This window comes from Octodon degus, unplaced genomic scaffold (genome assembly GCF_000260255.1).
Source record: "Octodon degus isolate 3935 unplaced genomic scaffold, OctDeg1.0 scaffold00109, whole genome shotgun sequence".
Lineage (NCBI taxonomy): Eukaryota > Metazoa > Chordata > Mammalia > Rodentia > Octodontidae > Octodon > Octodon degus.
In genome coordinates, this window is record NW_004524685.1 from 2,946,809 (window position 1) to 2,961,541 (window position 14,733).

The window sequence follows — 14,733 nt, forward strand, 5'->3', positions numbered from 1 at the left end:
AGTTACCACTACATTTTTTAGTTCCGAAATTATTTCTGATCTAATTTCTTCTATACCTTTCTGCAGTTGATTCTTTACTGTCAACGCTATTATTTCAGAGATATCTGGTGTGTGATTACCAGCTTCCTCTATGCTAGTGTCTTCTGCATTTGTACTGGGTGGACTCGGGGCCTTAGACTGCATTTTGTTCCTTCTCTTTGTCATTTTGTGTACCACTGTCTTCTGACTTTGTTGTAGAGCTTAGATAGAGTTATTACCTTAGCACCAGGTCCGGATCTATGAAGTTCAGATTCCTCCAGGTGGGTGTTGTTTGAATCTGGTTGCCCTGCTCCACTTCTCTCTGCTGCAGTCATTAAGGTTGAACCCTTTGTGTCTCTCTGGGAAGATGTTCTGCTCCTGAATCAGCTGGGTAGGTCTTGCCTCTAGCCTCTTTGCAGGGAGTTCTATTGAAGGGTTCCCTGCTGGGCCTGCACTCTGGGTCTATTCAGGATCCCGCCAGGCCCCGGGTCATCTCACTCACTCCCTGGGCCTGCGCTCTGGGTCTGTTCAGGATCCCTCGGCCTGGGTTTGTCTCTCTCACTCACAGGGCCTGCGCTCTGGGTCTGTTCAGGATCCCGCAGCCCGGGTCATCTCACTCACTCACCGGGCCTGTGCTCTGGGTCTGTCCATCCTCATAACATTTAATTTACATTTCTGTATCTCTTTGCCCTTTGATTTGTGTATATTTTTCTTGTATTTTTCCTTTGCTCACTAAACTGAATTCTTCAAGGACAATTTATCTTTAATTATTTCTGTGCTTTCTGTTTCTGACACAGTCCTGATCATGAAATAAGAACAATGAAGATTAAGGAAAGGAAAATAGAGAAATAAATATTCAGTACTTTGCATTTCTCTGGGTCTGACCTTATCCCTTGTATACAGATCCTATACATATATTTTCTCTATGTTCTGATAATAAGAAGTTAGTGTTATTCTGGATAAGCTGTATGATTAAAATCAATATTAACCTCTGAGCCAGATCTTACATAATTAGTAGTCCTCCATATGTCAGCCACATGTTCTTCATTATCATTCATGTTCCAGCTGGGAGTATGAGTTATCTCCTGATAGTCAATTGCTTTGGGAATGTACAATTTGGAACAGGCGGTCCATATTCCAACAATCTTCTTGTATCACTTTTTTGGGGGTCTATTTTGATGCTGAACTCTTTATTGATTCTGATGTAGTAGATTGAAGTGAACTTTCCTGAATCATGTGTCAAACATTTCCAGAAGGAGTTTTTTAATAAAACTATTTCTACTCAAACCGTAGGTTAGTTCGAAAGTTTTAGAAGGAAAACTGACTGGGTGGTCTTGATCAAAATATTTAACCACTATCTGAGAGTAGTGGTGCCACACACCTGTAACGTAGGGTCCCACTGTGCTCACTGCTAGCCCATTTGTCACCATCATGCTCAAAATTGCTTTAGAAGATGCTATCAAGTCTGTATTTGTAACTCAAGACTTCCATCATTAATGCACGAGGGTTCAAAATTTTAAATGTATGGGGTGGGGATGTAGCTTGCTGAGATTCACAAGGTCAGGGATTCTATCCCCAGCACTACAAAATGAAATAAAAATACAAATTTATCTGAAACACCAGGCAAATATGCTGTGAAAGGGCAGTGCTCAACTCACTGTTGCTGGGAATATAAATCATTCCTCAGTGTGGAGAACAGAATGGTGTTCCCTTCAAAAATTTAAAACAGAGCTTCCATATGTTTAGAAATCTCATTATTGGATGTACACGCCAACACAAAATGAAACAAGGCAAAACAAAAACAAAAACAGAACAGTATGTTAAGGAGATAGCTCCACTTTCATGTTTACTGTAGCAGCATTCATAGCAGCTAAAGCATAGAATCAATTTAAGGCTGGGGATGTAGCTCAGTGACACTGCACCTTCCCGGCAAGCATGAGTTTGAGTCCCAGTTCCAAAAACGCCTCCCCTAAACACCCAACCAAAAATGACATGTCAACTTAAGTGTTCATGGGTGAATGGATTTAATAAAATGGCATATATATGCCATTATATATTTCATTATATGAATAATGAAATCCTATGACACGTGGCAGTGTGAATAAGCTTGGAAGACATTGTGTTAAGTGATATACCCAGGCCCAAAAAGACAGATACTGTATGATCTGATAATACGTAGATGCTAATAAAGTTTATCTCCTGGAAGCAGAGAATAGAATAGTGGTGGCTAATGACTGCGAAGGGGAGGGAGAGGAAGAGATAGGGAAAGACTGATTAACAGGCACAAAATTACAGTTAGGAGGAATAACTTGTAGTGCTTCTTTGCATAGTAGGGTGACTATAAATAGTAGTTATTGTGTATTTCAAAATAGGTAATAAGAGGATTTTGAATAATCACTACAAAAATAAACATGAGGTGATGGGTATGCTAGTTACTCTGATTTGATAATTACACATTATACACAGGCATCAAAATATCACATTATACTCCATAAATATGTATCAATTAAAATAAAATAAGAAAAAAGATCAGGCTTATTCAGGTAAGATGCAAGAGTTTATCTTCCGAATATTTTACAAATTTTAAAAATTAAGTTTATTTTCTGCTTACCATGTGATGAATGCTGTACCAATATTTTATTCATATTAGCTCTTATGAACTTAACCATGACAATCTGAAGTGGGCATTTTAATGACTAATTAAAGATGAGAAAGCTAAATTTCAGGATTAAAAGAGTAGAAAACTAAATTTTGATTAAAAGGTAAGAGAACTAAACTGCAAATTTAGTAGTTTGTCCTCAGTGACACAGATTGAAAATGACAGCTACATTTGGTATCAGCCAACTATTTCAGATCAAACATTGGCTTGTGAAGTTTTTTCTTCAATTTATTTTGAGTAGGCATTCCCATATGTGTTTTCACATTAGTACTTTTCAGTAGCTTGGTATGCTTTAATGAGAATCTAATGCAAAACCTAGAATGTGGTACTTTCCACAGATACCTTAAAAGTTACTTTAGAAAGGTAATACAGCTAACATTTAAAAGAGGAGTTAAAAGTAGTTTCACTCCTTAACTTAAATGTGAGTTTCCAAACACATCCTAACACAGGCTGGGGAAAACGGCTTCTAATTAATTGCCTCACTAATTTTTTTTCTCAGTTGGCAGACATAATTTTATAGCAGAAAGCCCAATTTCCTTAATACCTTTTTTCCTCCTCTAAGGATTTCTTTGTGAGACCAGAACTGGAAGGTACTTACAGAATCGAGGTTTTGCATGAACATTATGGAGTCTCTTGCAGTCTGGGATTTGTTTGGGATAAATGTGCATTTCCCTTCATACAGTCCTGTCTGTGAGTCACGTCTGCATGGCCTTGTTATACAGCTGTCTCCTTTGCATTCATTGAAAACCACATTCGTACCAGTAATAGTAGTGGAACATCTGTGATGAAAGCATGAAATTACACTTTTATCTGAAGACTGGGAGAATCAGAAATAGCATGACTTTCTCTGTGACAGTTGTCATAGATCATGTAGCAGTGTTTCATTTTGACAAAAGCACAACGCTGTACCCTTATTTGCCATCAGTTTCTATAAGAACAATGTTTTTGGTTAATGTTTATTAAAACATTTCTTGTTTACACTAATGTCATTGATAAATCTGTTACCTTTGGGACTTTGGGCTATGAAAACTGATTTACATGGATGGTATGAAGATTAAATGAATTAAGAGAGATGGCAGAATTGCTTCTAAATGCTATGGGGCGGGTCAATGTTATGCTTAAATTTTTTTTAAGCTTCTAACTGTGAAATATACACTCATATCTAGAGCATTTGGAAATTTATTTTTGAGAACCAATGAGGTAGACTGGAGGAAGAAGTAAAAGTAAGTCTTGCCTGAAAATATTTATGTATTCACAATATTTGGTCTTGATGACAAAGATAATTATTAAGTCCCTGGCAGGATATAGGCTGACATATGGGTAAAGAATTTGAAAAAATTCTTTAAATATGCACAACTTCCTGCCATTCCATGTTATTACTACTATATAACAGTCCATTTTAATAAATTTTCTTGTATTGCAAGGATTAAGGTAGGGGAAGCAATATCTTCCAAGAGAGCTAGCTCCACCTAGCCTGGAAGTTGAACTTACACAAGACTTCACTGCCCTAATGTGCCTGGTATACAATAAATGTTTTAGGTATCTGTTTTTATTAATGCAGCTCTTTTAAAATATTCAATAAATATATTAAACACTATCTTTTAATCTTTTTATGACATTATAAGGAAGCCCATTTGTTTGAGAAATTTACTGTTTGTTACATTCTTCGATTAACTTTGATCTTATAACTAGCCATAGGACATGGAATTAAATGGAAACAAAATAAAAAACAAATAGAAAAACAACCCACAGTTCTGAAGCATAGTCTAGCAGAGAAAATAAGATTATATGTATAATTACTGCTTAGGGACATAAGTGTGAGAGAGGCCCACAAATATGTTGCTGCGGGAACATTCCCAAGGACATCTAGCCTCCACTGGAGGGGGACAGGAAAGGGATTTAGAGAAGAAACATTTCAAGAATGAACAGGCTGGGGCTGGGGTGATAGCTCAGTAGAATAAGTGCTTGCCTGGCAAGCACAGGGGCCTGAGTTCAATCCTCGGTTCTGAAAAAAAAAAAAAAAAAAAAAGGCATTGTTTGGGCAAGGGAGTTTTGCGAGATGCAGGTGAGAGTAATAGTGTCCTAGCTATGAGTTTTGGTCTGTGGAAGAGTCCAGGCAACTCTGGGAAGATTTAGCAAATAGCACAAGCAGCTAGGGAGTGATTTTTCTAGCTCCCTTTTTTCACCTAACACATTATTTTCTCTCAAATTCTTTCCTTATCTTATTGATTTCTATTGTTCTTCTATACTCTTTAAATATTCCACATGCTTGATATTTTTAACTTAAAGTTTTAAACATCTTATCTATCTATATAGTTTATCCCCCAGAGTTACATTGCTTTTAAGAAGTCTGTTTTCTGACTTACCCTTACGATAAAAATGTTTTTCTTCAAATGGAAAGTAAAATATATTTACCATGAAGTTTTTACAGTTTAATTGATTTCAATGAAGCAGATTTATTAAGAAGTTATGAACCAAATGGAACAGAAATGTAGGTAGGATTGAATTCCAATTCTCAGATATCTTCAGGTTTAGGTTTTCCATTGTTTTCAGTTGGTAACATGTTAGTACAACTCCTGTGCACACTAAAATGATTCTCATTTCCTGAGTGGTCGTGATTCCAAGGTGAAAGTCTCACAACTAATTAGATGCATTCATAATGATACAGGTAGAATATGGAAATTGACTATATGAATACCCAACCATTTGAGATAACCTTTGCTTGATAGATTTGTTTAACACAGTGATACCTTGTTGCTTCAATGGTGTTCTTTCTGGAAAAATAAAATGGCCGGTCCACATTATATTCATCAAACACTCCCCACCGGAGGTGAGCCCACTCATGGACAAAGACTCTGCCTGTGAGAAAATATTGCCATTTGTGAGTTTATAGTTACAGTATTTTAATATGATTTCCTTATGTCTCTGCCCCATCTTCCAAACTAATTGAATTAAGAAACTCTACAATGTGACACTTTTCATTATGATAAAAAAGTTGTAATGAGTTAATACCAATAAATGACTCATTTTACATTTAAACCTGTACAAACAAAGAAATAGGTTGAAACAGAACTAGTGTATTTTTAAGCAAAGTTATTACTTAATACATATTTTCTCCTCTTAAAATCTTTAAAAATAACATTAATCATATTGTTAGCTTTTTTCCATAGGGAATAAAAATAGAAATACAAAATAGATATCCTTACCTCGGGGCCCATAGATAGATGAATTATTAGTCAACAGGAAATTTGGAGTAAAATGTATATATTGTCCTTTGTCTCCACATTGTCCATATTGCAGTGTGTAGGGGTCATCGCCGTACTTAGGATAAGGATCAGCAACTATGACATCTGCCTAAACAGTAGAACAACAAGCAAGCAAACAGAAATTCCAGGAGCAACAGAGGCAAAGATTTGAAAAACAAGGACTTTTAATCTACATTAAGAAAATTTAATTGGATCACTGATTTAATTACTAAATTAGAAATTACCAAAAAATACATTTATTTTTAAAAAGCATAGGAAGCAGTTTAAGATCTAAATGGCCTACCTGGTCATAGGATTCTTGTTTTGGCATTAAGTAGTCAGATTTTGACTTCCAAGTCATTGGTATTAAAATGCTTACATTTCTGAAGTAAACTCTTTGTTTGGTGGCATAAAACAGGTAAGTAGAAGCTTCAGTAACCATTTCCTGACAAAAATAAAAGTACCTTATGGTAACAATTTCATAGTGAGGTGAATCTGACAAGAAGAAGTGAATCAGTCTGCTTTTCCCAAATATTTTTGCAAAGACCAAATGAGAAATAGGTTGAATTTTGCTGCACCACTTCAGTCTGTAAAGTCATCTGTATATTACCACAATGAGTCTGTTTTTTACCTCTCCACACCTATAATCAGTATTGGAGATGTGAACAAGGGTACTGGTTGAGCTACAAAGGTGATTAAGTCTGGCTCTCTGATGGCAAGTTGCTTAATCCAATAGAGATTCTTCTCCCTCCCTTCCCCTCCTCTTCTTTTTCTGTCACTCTGTCTCTGTCTCTGTCTCTGTCTGTCTCTGTCTGTCTCTGTCTCTGTCTCTGTCTCTGTCTCTCTCTCTCTCTCTCTCTCTCTCTCTCTCCTCCCTCCCTCCCTCCTTCTCTGTCCCTCCCTCCTGGGGATTGAACTTGGGGCTTTCACACCAAACTTCATCCCCAGCAACTCCCCTACACATTACCCTTTTTTTTTTCATTTAATTTTGAGATATATTCTTGCTAAATTGGCTGGGCTGAGCTCAAGTTTGTAATCCTTCTGCATCAGTCTCCTAAGTACTGGAATTATAGGTATGCACCACCAGGCCTGGCCAGAGTTCTTATAATTGAGTTGTTTAAATAAATCTATTTTTATAATAGAATGATTCTTATACAGCAATTAACCACTAGGAAGAGTGTATGCAGTGTGTTAATTATTGAAACTGTCCTACCGATTTGATTTGCAACTGTCTCATTGCTATTTGTTTATCAATAAAATTATGGGAAAAATAAATCTATTTTTATACCTAATACTACTTTTAAAATGTTTTGCTAGATTTATTTTTACTTACTCCTTCACATGGGTATGTTTATGTAAAACTTACCTAGTAGTGATAATGAAAATATATAGATGTACAGGCTCATGGTCCCAGTTTTGTCACTTATTATATACTGTATACATCATTTAATCTTTCTCAATTAGTTAAAAAACCCTAAGGGGTTGGTGAGAAAATATATAAGTGTACAGGCTCACTGTCTAAAGTGCCCGTTTAGGCAAGCTTAGGCAAAGCTCAGAGACTGCAGTTTGATGCCTGGCACCATGCATTGTGCCGTCCCTGGGGCTGAGACGGCCACAAAATCAAAACGAAACTGAAAAACAAAACCCTAATAATCTTTTTTTGCTGGTCACCTCATAAGAACGTAATATATGTCAAAGTCTTGCACAAAATGTTTTTATTATATGAGTAATGGAAATAAAATTTGGATGATAAAACAGCCTCAATATGCATAATATTTTCTTTCTTTTTGTGGTACTGGGGATTGAACTCAGACCCTTGTGCTTGCCAGGGAAGTGCTTATTCTACTGAGCCATCTCCCCGACCCCCATAATATTTTCTTTAAAATAAGTTACAAATAATTTTTATGTTTTTAAGAATTAATCAAGTATGAAAAACCAGAGAAATGTATAACACAATGAACTTCAATATATATTAGTGTCATACATGTACATTAGTTATTTAACTTTCTAAAAGTAACTTTATAAAAGATAAAATGCAAAAACATTTTTCCATGGGCTCTTAAGTTTTCTGTTAGGTTAGCTGGATGAAAAAATAGTAGGTTGGTGTTTTAATAATTCATTAAGGGAATGACTACTGGTATTAATTAATCATAAAACTAAGAAGATATTATTCTTGACCACTTAGATAAATAATACCTGAATGGTGAGTATTGTTAAAGCAACTTTGTGAAATTTATACTATGTGTGTCTTTGCGCCTATATGAAAGTAGTTACTGACATAAAAATATGTGGATAATAAAATTTTCTCTTACCTTTATACTTTGAATGAGTTTTTCATCTTCTGGTACACTGGGGTTAATTGCAATGACAATGCCTTCATATCCATTATTATTCAACTTTACCATGGAGGTTTTCACCTCAGGCAAGAGATGCCAGGCTAAGAATAAAATAACCTTCAAATTGAACATGATAATTGCATGCACAAGCTGCGATTAATCTCATGCAAAGGAGAGTATTTATGCATCTGTGTAACTCAGGAATTTGAATCAAGACCAAAATATTTGCATAAATATGATTGAGTAAAATACAATTTCTTGATGAACTTCCTTATTTTGTTCTAAAGACTTTGTTGTTAAGTGGCAATTTCAATGCATTAATCATACTCTCTAAGACAGCTAAGTCACTACATATTCATTGAATTGAACCCTTAGATTGTTTGTGTAATCATCCTTCTAGTAATGGGTGGTTATTGTCATCACGATTACTATTAAATAGTCTTGGAGGTATAAGTCCACCGATCTGTTTACAGAAAGGCACTCTAGGGTAAGAGGAACTGAATGCAAAAGCACCAGGAAAGAGAGATGGAAAAGACTTATATTAAAAACAAAAGAGCAGAAACCACAAAGTAGGGGTGACAGTTAATGAAGTATTTGTATTTCTTTAGTTAGGAGTTGTATAAGCACAGTGGTTCAAAATACCTATGGGCCGGGGGACAACTTTTTAGGTCATTTATAATAGCTGATTGTTTATTTCAGTGTTCAGATAACATTGGATATGTTAAATCCTTGTGTAACCTGAAAAGTTAATGTGAAAAACTAACGAACAGTTAAGATTTCTGTTTTGAATGAACACAAATGTTTCTTAGCTTAAAATAATAGTATACATAACAATGAAAACTGGCTCTGGAATCTCTTAATAGTCATATGGTTCTTGGTCACTTTTGCCTTGGTTACCATGTTCACTTGATTCTAAGAGTTATGTGGCTCTTTTTTATGCCTATTTTCTTTTTTGTGATATCAGAATAAATTATGGGATGTTGAAAGAACTTAATGAGATAATCCATGCAGAGCACTTCAAACAAAATTTCTGACACCTCAGGCCTCAATACATACTAAATATTGTTGTGCAACTATATCTATATCTATATCTATATATAAATATGAAACTTGCTATACATTTTTGCTAACTAGATTCTGTGTTTCTATCACTTGTTTTATAACACTGTCAATGTAGTGCTCCACTGTTTAATGGCAATGAAAAATCTCTAGGCCTGAGACTAGAAGAGGAGCAGTCTATCAGAGTGAACCCTAAGTTTTTGGCTCTGTTCATCTATTGACAGTATCCTTATTGGCTAAGCCTAGGAGTGGCCTGATACATAGTCTTCCCAAATCATTCACACTAGAAGTAACCTGCCTTAGAAAAACAAACAAGCAAAAAACCCCCCAAAGAACACAATAAAACAAAACTTTATTTGAACCACTCTGTTAACATACCATGTAGGTTCCTTTTGCTATTAATGTACATAGCATATCTCCTTACTAGCTGTAATTTCCTTGTAGGGAAATGATTTTTTTTAAAGTTTAATTTCCCTCAACCTTAATTTCCTTAACTGTGAAATGACTACATCTGTATGAAGGGAATGTAGTGACGGTTAAATGAAATAACATGTGAGTGCTGGTGCATGATAGGCCTTCAGTAAGTGTCTAGTCTTTGACATTTTATGCTTTTAAACTTGTATCAAAAATATGTGTGTGCTTGTATGTGCCAGGTCCAGTGTTGTGCTCTTTAGCAAGCACTGAAGTGAATAAAACAAGGCATTGTTTCCAAGGAATCTGAAGACTGGTTGCATGAATAGGATAAGAATAAAAAGAGATTAAAATACAAGATAAAAGTTCTTCAAGAGAGGTGCAAGCCTAATGCCGAGGAGCTCAAAGTTGAGCAATAGTTTCTATATGATGAAGGGAATCATAAAATCTTTTGCAGGTGGATCATTCTTTAGAAATCTGAGGTATAGAGAAATTAATTAATATGCTCTGGATTATAACTTCAGAAAGGGAAAACTTCGTAGTTTAAACCCAAGCAATTCCCTTGCTGAGTCTATGTTTTTAAGAATTTGTGACATAGTACTTCAAAAGGTTGAGAGGAGAATACTGGTTTTGGAAATTATTTTGAAACTAGGTTCTTTTGTTTCTCTCATTGAAAATGGTTGTCAGTAGAACATTTGAGAGAATGTAGATGGCTGTGATTGACTTTGTGTAACTCACAAGAATTTCTATCTTGTTTCAATTTTAGGTTGCATGTGGATTTTTTTTTTTCTGGTTTGCCTTAAATTTGAAAATGGATGCAGATGATACTTCTCTAGCTCACGGATATGGTTCACTGACTTATAGGTTTCTGAAATAACAAATTCTCCACACCTATTCATGCTCCAGTGCAATCATTCTTAGTTGTCATAGTTAATTCTTGTGGAGATTACTCTGGAAATACCTGCTTCTTGAACTTGCAATTGCAGAATGCAGTGAATTGGCAGTTGAAATCCCGTGTAGATAGGTACTTCCTTAGAATTGTCCCCCCAGCTCTTCTTTTGTTGCTGTTTCTTTTGTGCCATCACCTTTGAAATATCATTCTGTTTACTGCCAATAATCATGCTCTGAATTTGAGAATGCTTTTAATTTTTTTATTTATGAATTCTGTCCATTTACTCATCAAACTTGATGAACACTTGCAATGTGTCTGATACTGTGCTACACACTGGTGTAGAACATTAAGTTATTGTCATTACCTTTTTCAGAGTCATTGTGTTCTAGTGGGAATCTCAAACACTAGTAATTATTTTAGTTGATTTTTCTGTTGCTCTTTATATAACAATTAACATTATTGCAGTTCAGAGAATGATCTGATTGATGACTGTATAATTGATTATTGTAAATTTTCTTCCCAGCATTATCTGAAGCTGAATTCATTAGCTTCTACATTCAGTAGCACATCATGTAAGCATCTTAAATATCTACTTTGTCCTTCTTGCTAAACCCTTCGTTTCACTCAGGTAGTCTCCACTTTTATGTGATTAAAGGAAGGTTGCTCTCATTCTAAGCTCAAGGGTAAATCTGAGTTGATCTAGGTTCATGGCCCTCAAAAGAATGCTTTGCAGATCCCTGAAGCTCTCCAAGACCATGTTAGAGGATCTGAAAAGGCAAAGCTATTTTAATTATCATATTAAGTTATTTGTATTTTTAGTGTGTTAACATTTTATAGTGATGCAAAGGATGTGGATAAAATAAATCTAAGCAGTGACACTAAGATGTACTTACTCAATTCTTCATTGCCAATCACTAAAATGATACTGATTTCATTTAGGAATGGCCAGACGAAGCAATAAACATTAACTTCATAAATTTATAACTTTGCACACATATGGTTTTAATGTCATATAGCACTTCTGCTGCATAGCAAACCTGTGATGGCTATCTTGAAGATGTTTGAGCTGAGTGAGCCAAGTTTTCATAAGCACTACTTTTGGAAAGAACTATTAATTCTTTCACTGATTATTTAAATGTATATATTTTCTCAGGTATATCACTTAAAAGAAACAATTAATACTTTTTTTTTTAACCATGATAAAATGTGAGGGTTTTTTTTTTCTTTTTCATTTATGTATTTGGTACAGGATCTCACTACCACTTCAGACTGCTAGTGATCCCACTGTTTTCACCCTCTCCAGCACTGGGATTACAGGCATGTGCCATAACATGCAGATAATGTTTGTGGGCTAAGCATGCCCAGGGGAGGAGGGAGGCAGGGCCAATATGGCATGCAGGAATGGAGATTAAACCCTGGTCCCTGAGCTTGCCAAAGCAGGTGCTTAGTCCATTGAGCTATCTCGCTGGCCCTAAATGTGAGTTCTTAAAAGCTAGTTTTGAAAATATTTTTGCCATTGCAACTTGGCGGCCTATGCCTTTGCCCCAGCCATGCTGGTAACACCCCTGGGAACCCTTAGCGTCCTTGAAAGTGCCATTCTTTCTTCATACTTTCTGAATGAAAGACTCAATCTTCATGGGAAACTTGGATGTTTGCTCATTATTCTGGGATCTACAGTGATGGTCATCCATGCTCCAAAAGAGGAGATAGAGACCTTGAATGAAATGTCTCACAAACTAGGTGACCCAGGCTTTGTGGTCTTCACAACACTTGTGGTCATCGTGGCCTTGATTCTCACGTTCGTGGTTGGTCTTGCCAGGGGCTGACCAACATCCTGGTGTATATCACCTTTCTGTTCCATGATTGGTGCCTTCTCGGTCTCCTGTGTGAAGGGCCTGCGCATTGCCATCAAGGAGCTGCTGGCAGGCAAGCCGGTGCTGCAGCACCCGCTTGCCTGGGTCCTGCTGCTGAGTTTGGTGGTCTGTGTGAGTACTTATATTAACTACCTGTACTGAGCACTGGACGTATTCAACACGTCTATCATGACTCCCATCTACTATGTGTTCTTCACAATCTCAGTTTTAACCTGCTCAGCTATTCTGTTGAGGAGTGCCAGGATATGCCCATGGATGATGTCATCGGAACTCTGAGTGGCTTCTTCACAATCATTGTGGGGATATTCTTGCTGCATGCCTTTAAAGACATCAGCTTTAGTCTAGCAAGTCTGCCCATATCTTTTTGAAAAGATGAAAAAGCAATGAATAGCAATCTATCTAGTACGTAGGAAGTTCTTAATAACAATGAAGAAAGTTTACCTTGTGGAGTTGAACAACACCCTGGCAAAAATATCTCCTGGAGAAATAGAAGCCTGAGAGCTTTTTATGAAAGATGTGATTAAAAGGTTAATCTGTAGTTAGGCTACAACAATGATTTTGAGTTTCAGAATGTGTCTGAAAAAGCACAGTGTTCTCTAAAGACAATCTTTTGCAAAGTTTCACTGATTTGGACCAAGATGTTACTTTTCCTATAATTATACAATGGTAGCTTACTAAAATGACCTTAGTATGTGGCCAGTTTCTATTAACATCATGTTACTGCAGAGGTATTCTACATTTTGATTCTTTCTCTAAAATCTAAATGCACTAGTGACAATTTCATGTCTATAAAAATGCTTTATTTTTTCATTGGTGATGAAGGTCTAAAATGTACATTTGTCATCTCCACTCCACACTCTGGCTGTATAAGGCCTCTAGATTGTAAAAATGAACAGAGTTACCCCAATACACTATCTTGTGACTTCCCTTATCTATAAAAAAAAAGAAAAGAAAAAGAAAAAGACCTCCAAATAATTCAAATAATGTAAGGGAAATATTACAACTGCCAACTTGGTAGATGTCTGAAATGCTGAGTCTGTATTTCCCAAAGTCAAAGAATTAATTCTAAGGAACAGTGGAGATTAAGAACAGAAAATACTGGAGGAAAGAAAGCTATGTTTATTTGGGGTGGGGAAAGCTTCTGCCTAAGAGAGACAGAAGGGTTTCTGGGACCCCTCTTCTCATGGGAGAGTTTTAGCGCAAAACTATGAGATGAGGTGGGTCTAAGATGGGAAAACTGTAATCAGTTAATAATATTACAAGTCTAGTGGCTTGGGTGGCATTGATACAATGGGATTTCACAAGGTGGGCATGACATGAAACAAAACTCTGGTCAACCAATAAGATTATGAGTATAGTTGCTTAGGTAATACTGACTAAATGGAGATCAAATGGGGAAGCAAGTAACATAACAAGTGTACATGGACTAAACAGGAACTTTTCCTGGGAGAGAGGTTTTGGTTCCCCACCAAAGATGACTGGTGCCTATTGAGAATATCAATCACTGCTGTTCATCCCTTGGGGACGGATGTGGGTGTAGGCAAAGGCCTGACTTATAAGGAATGGGCTTCCAGCCACAGTTGTCTTTTGCACTGACTTCTCCAAGAGCTTAGCCTTGTCTGACTGCCTATTATTTTGAAATAGCTTAGTTGTCTACAGTATTAATACATGTTTGTAGTACAGTGTTTGCATTTGTCATTAGAGTTGCTACATGTACATAATACATCTTAATTCTTCTTTTGCTTCCTTCTCTACTCCCTTCCTCCCTGTTCTTTCTATTCTTGGATTTTATTTTACAAAGATATCTATAAACAAAGATAATTTTATTTATTCCAAATTTGAGTTTTATTTCTTGTTTTCCTGGTTTATTATGCTGTTAGAATCCACAGTAGAAGAGTGAAGGTTATTTTGAATTACCAAGTTAGTCATGAAAGTCCATAGTGAGTTTAAAGAAGCATTTATGTAATTTTAATATTTAGCCACTATTAATATTCATTAACTTACTTAAAAATTATTTTTTTAATATTTATTTATTTTTTTTGGCACCAGGAATTGAACTCAGGACCTTGTGCTTGGCAGGCAGGTGCTATATCACTGAACCATGTCCCTGGGGCCTTAAATTTATTGCAGAGATGGTCAATCTTATCTATTTTTCTTCTCTTCCAGCACACCAAGCTTCAGCCCTTGAATAGGCCAAGTTTATTACTATACTAAAGAGGATGATGTTTGACTTACGCAA

At 36.0% G+C, this 14,733-nt stretch overlaps 1 protein-coding gene and 1 pseudogene across 1 annotated transcript in view; one reads left to right on the plus strand and one right to left on the minus strand.

The window, feature by feature from the left end:
- LOC101577073 (calcium-activated chloride channel regulator 1) overlaps positions 1 to 8,390 on the minus strand; it is a 26,378-nt gene extending 17,988 nt beyond the window's left edge. The window contains exons 1-5 of the mRNA XM_004639313.3: positions 8,235 to 8,390; positions 6,227 to 6,367; positions 5,884 to 6,031; positions 5,428 to 5,536; positions 3,276 to 3,456 (exon numbers count right to left, since the gene is read on the minus strand). Coding sequence (XP_004639370.3) covers positions 3,276 to 3,456; positions 5,428 to 5,536; positions 5,884 to 6,031; positions 6,227 to 6,367; positions 8,235 to 8,390 — 735 coding nt within the window. The remainder of the gene's footprint in view (positions 1 to 3,275; positions 3,457 to 5,427; positions 5,537 to 5,883; positions 6,032 to 6,226; positions 6,368 to 8,234) is intronic.
- Positions 8,391 to 12,137: 3,747 nt separating this feature from the next.
- LOC101577478 lies at positions 12,138 to 13,018 on the plus strand (annotated as a pseudogene).
- The last annotated feature ends 1,715 nt before the right edge of the window (positions 13,019 to 14,733 follow it).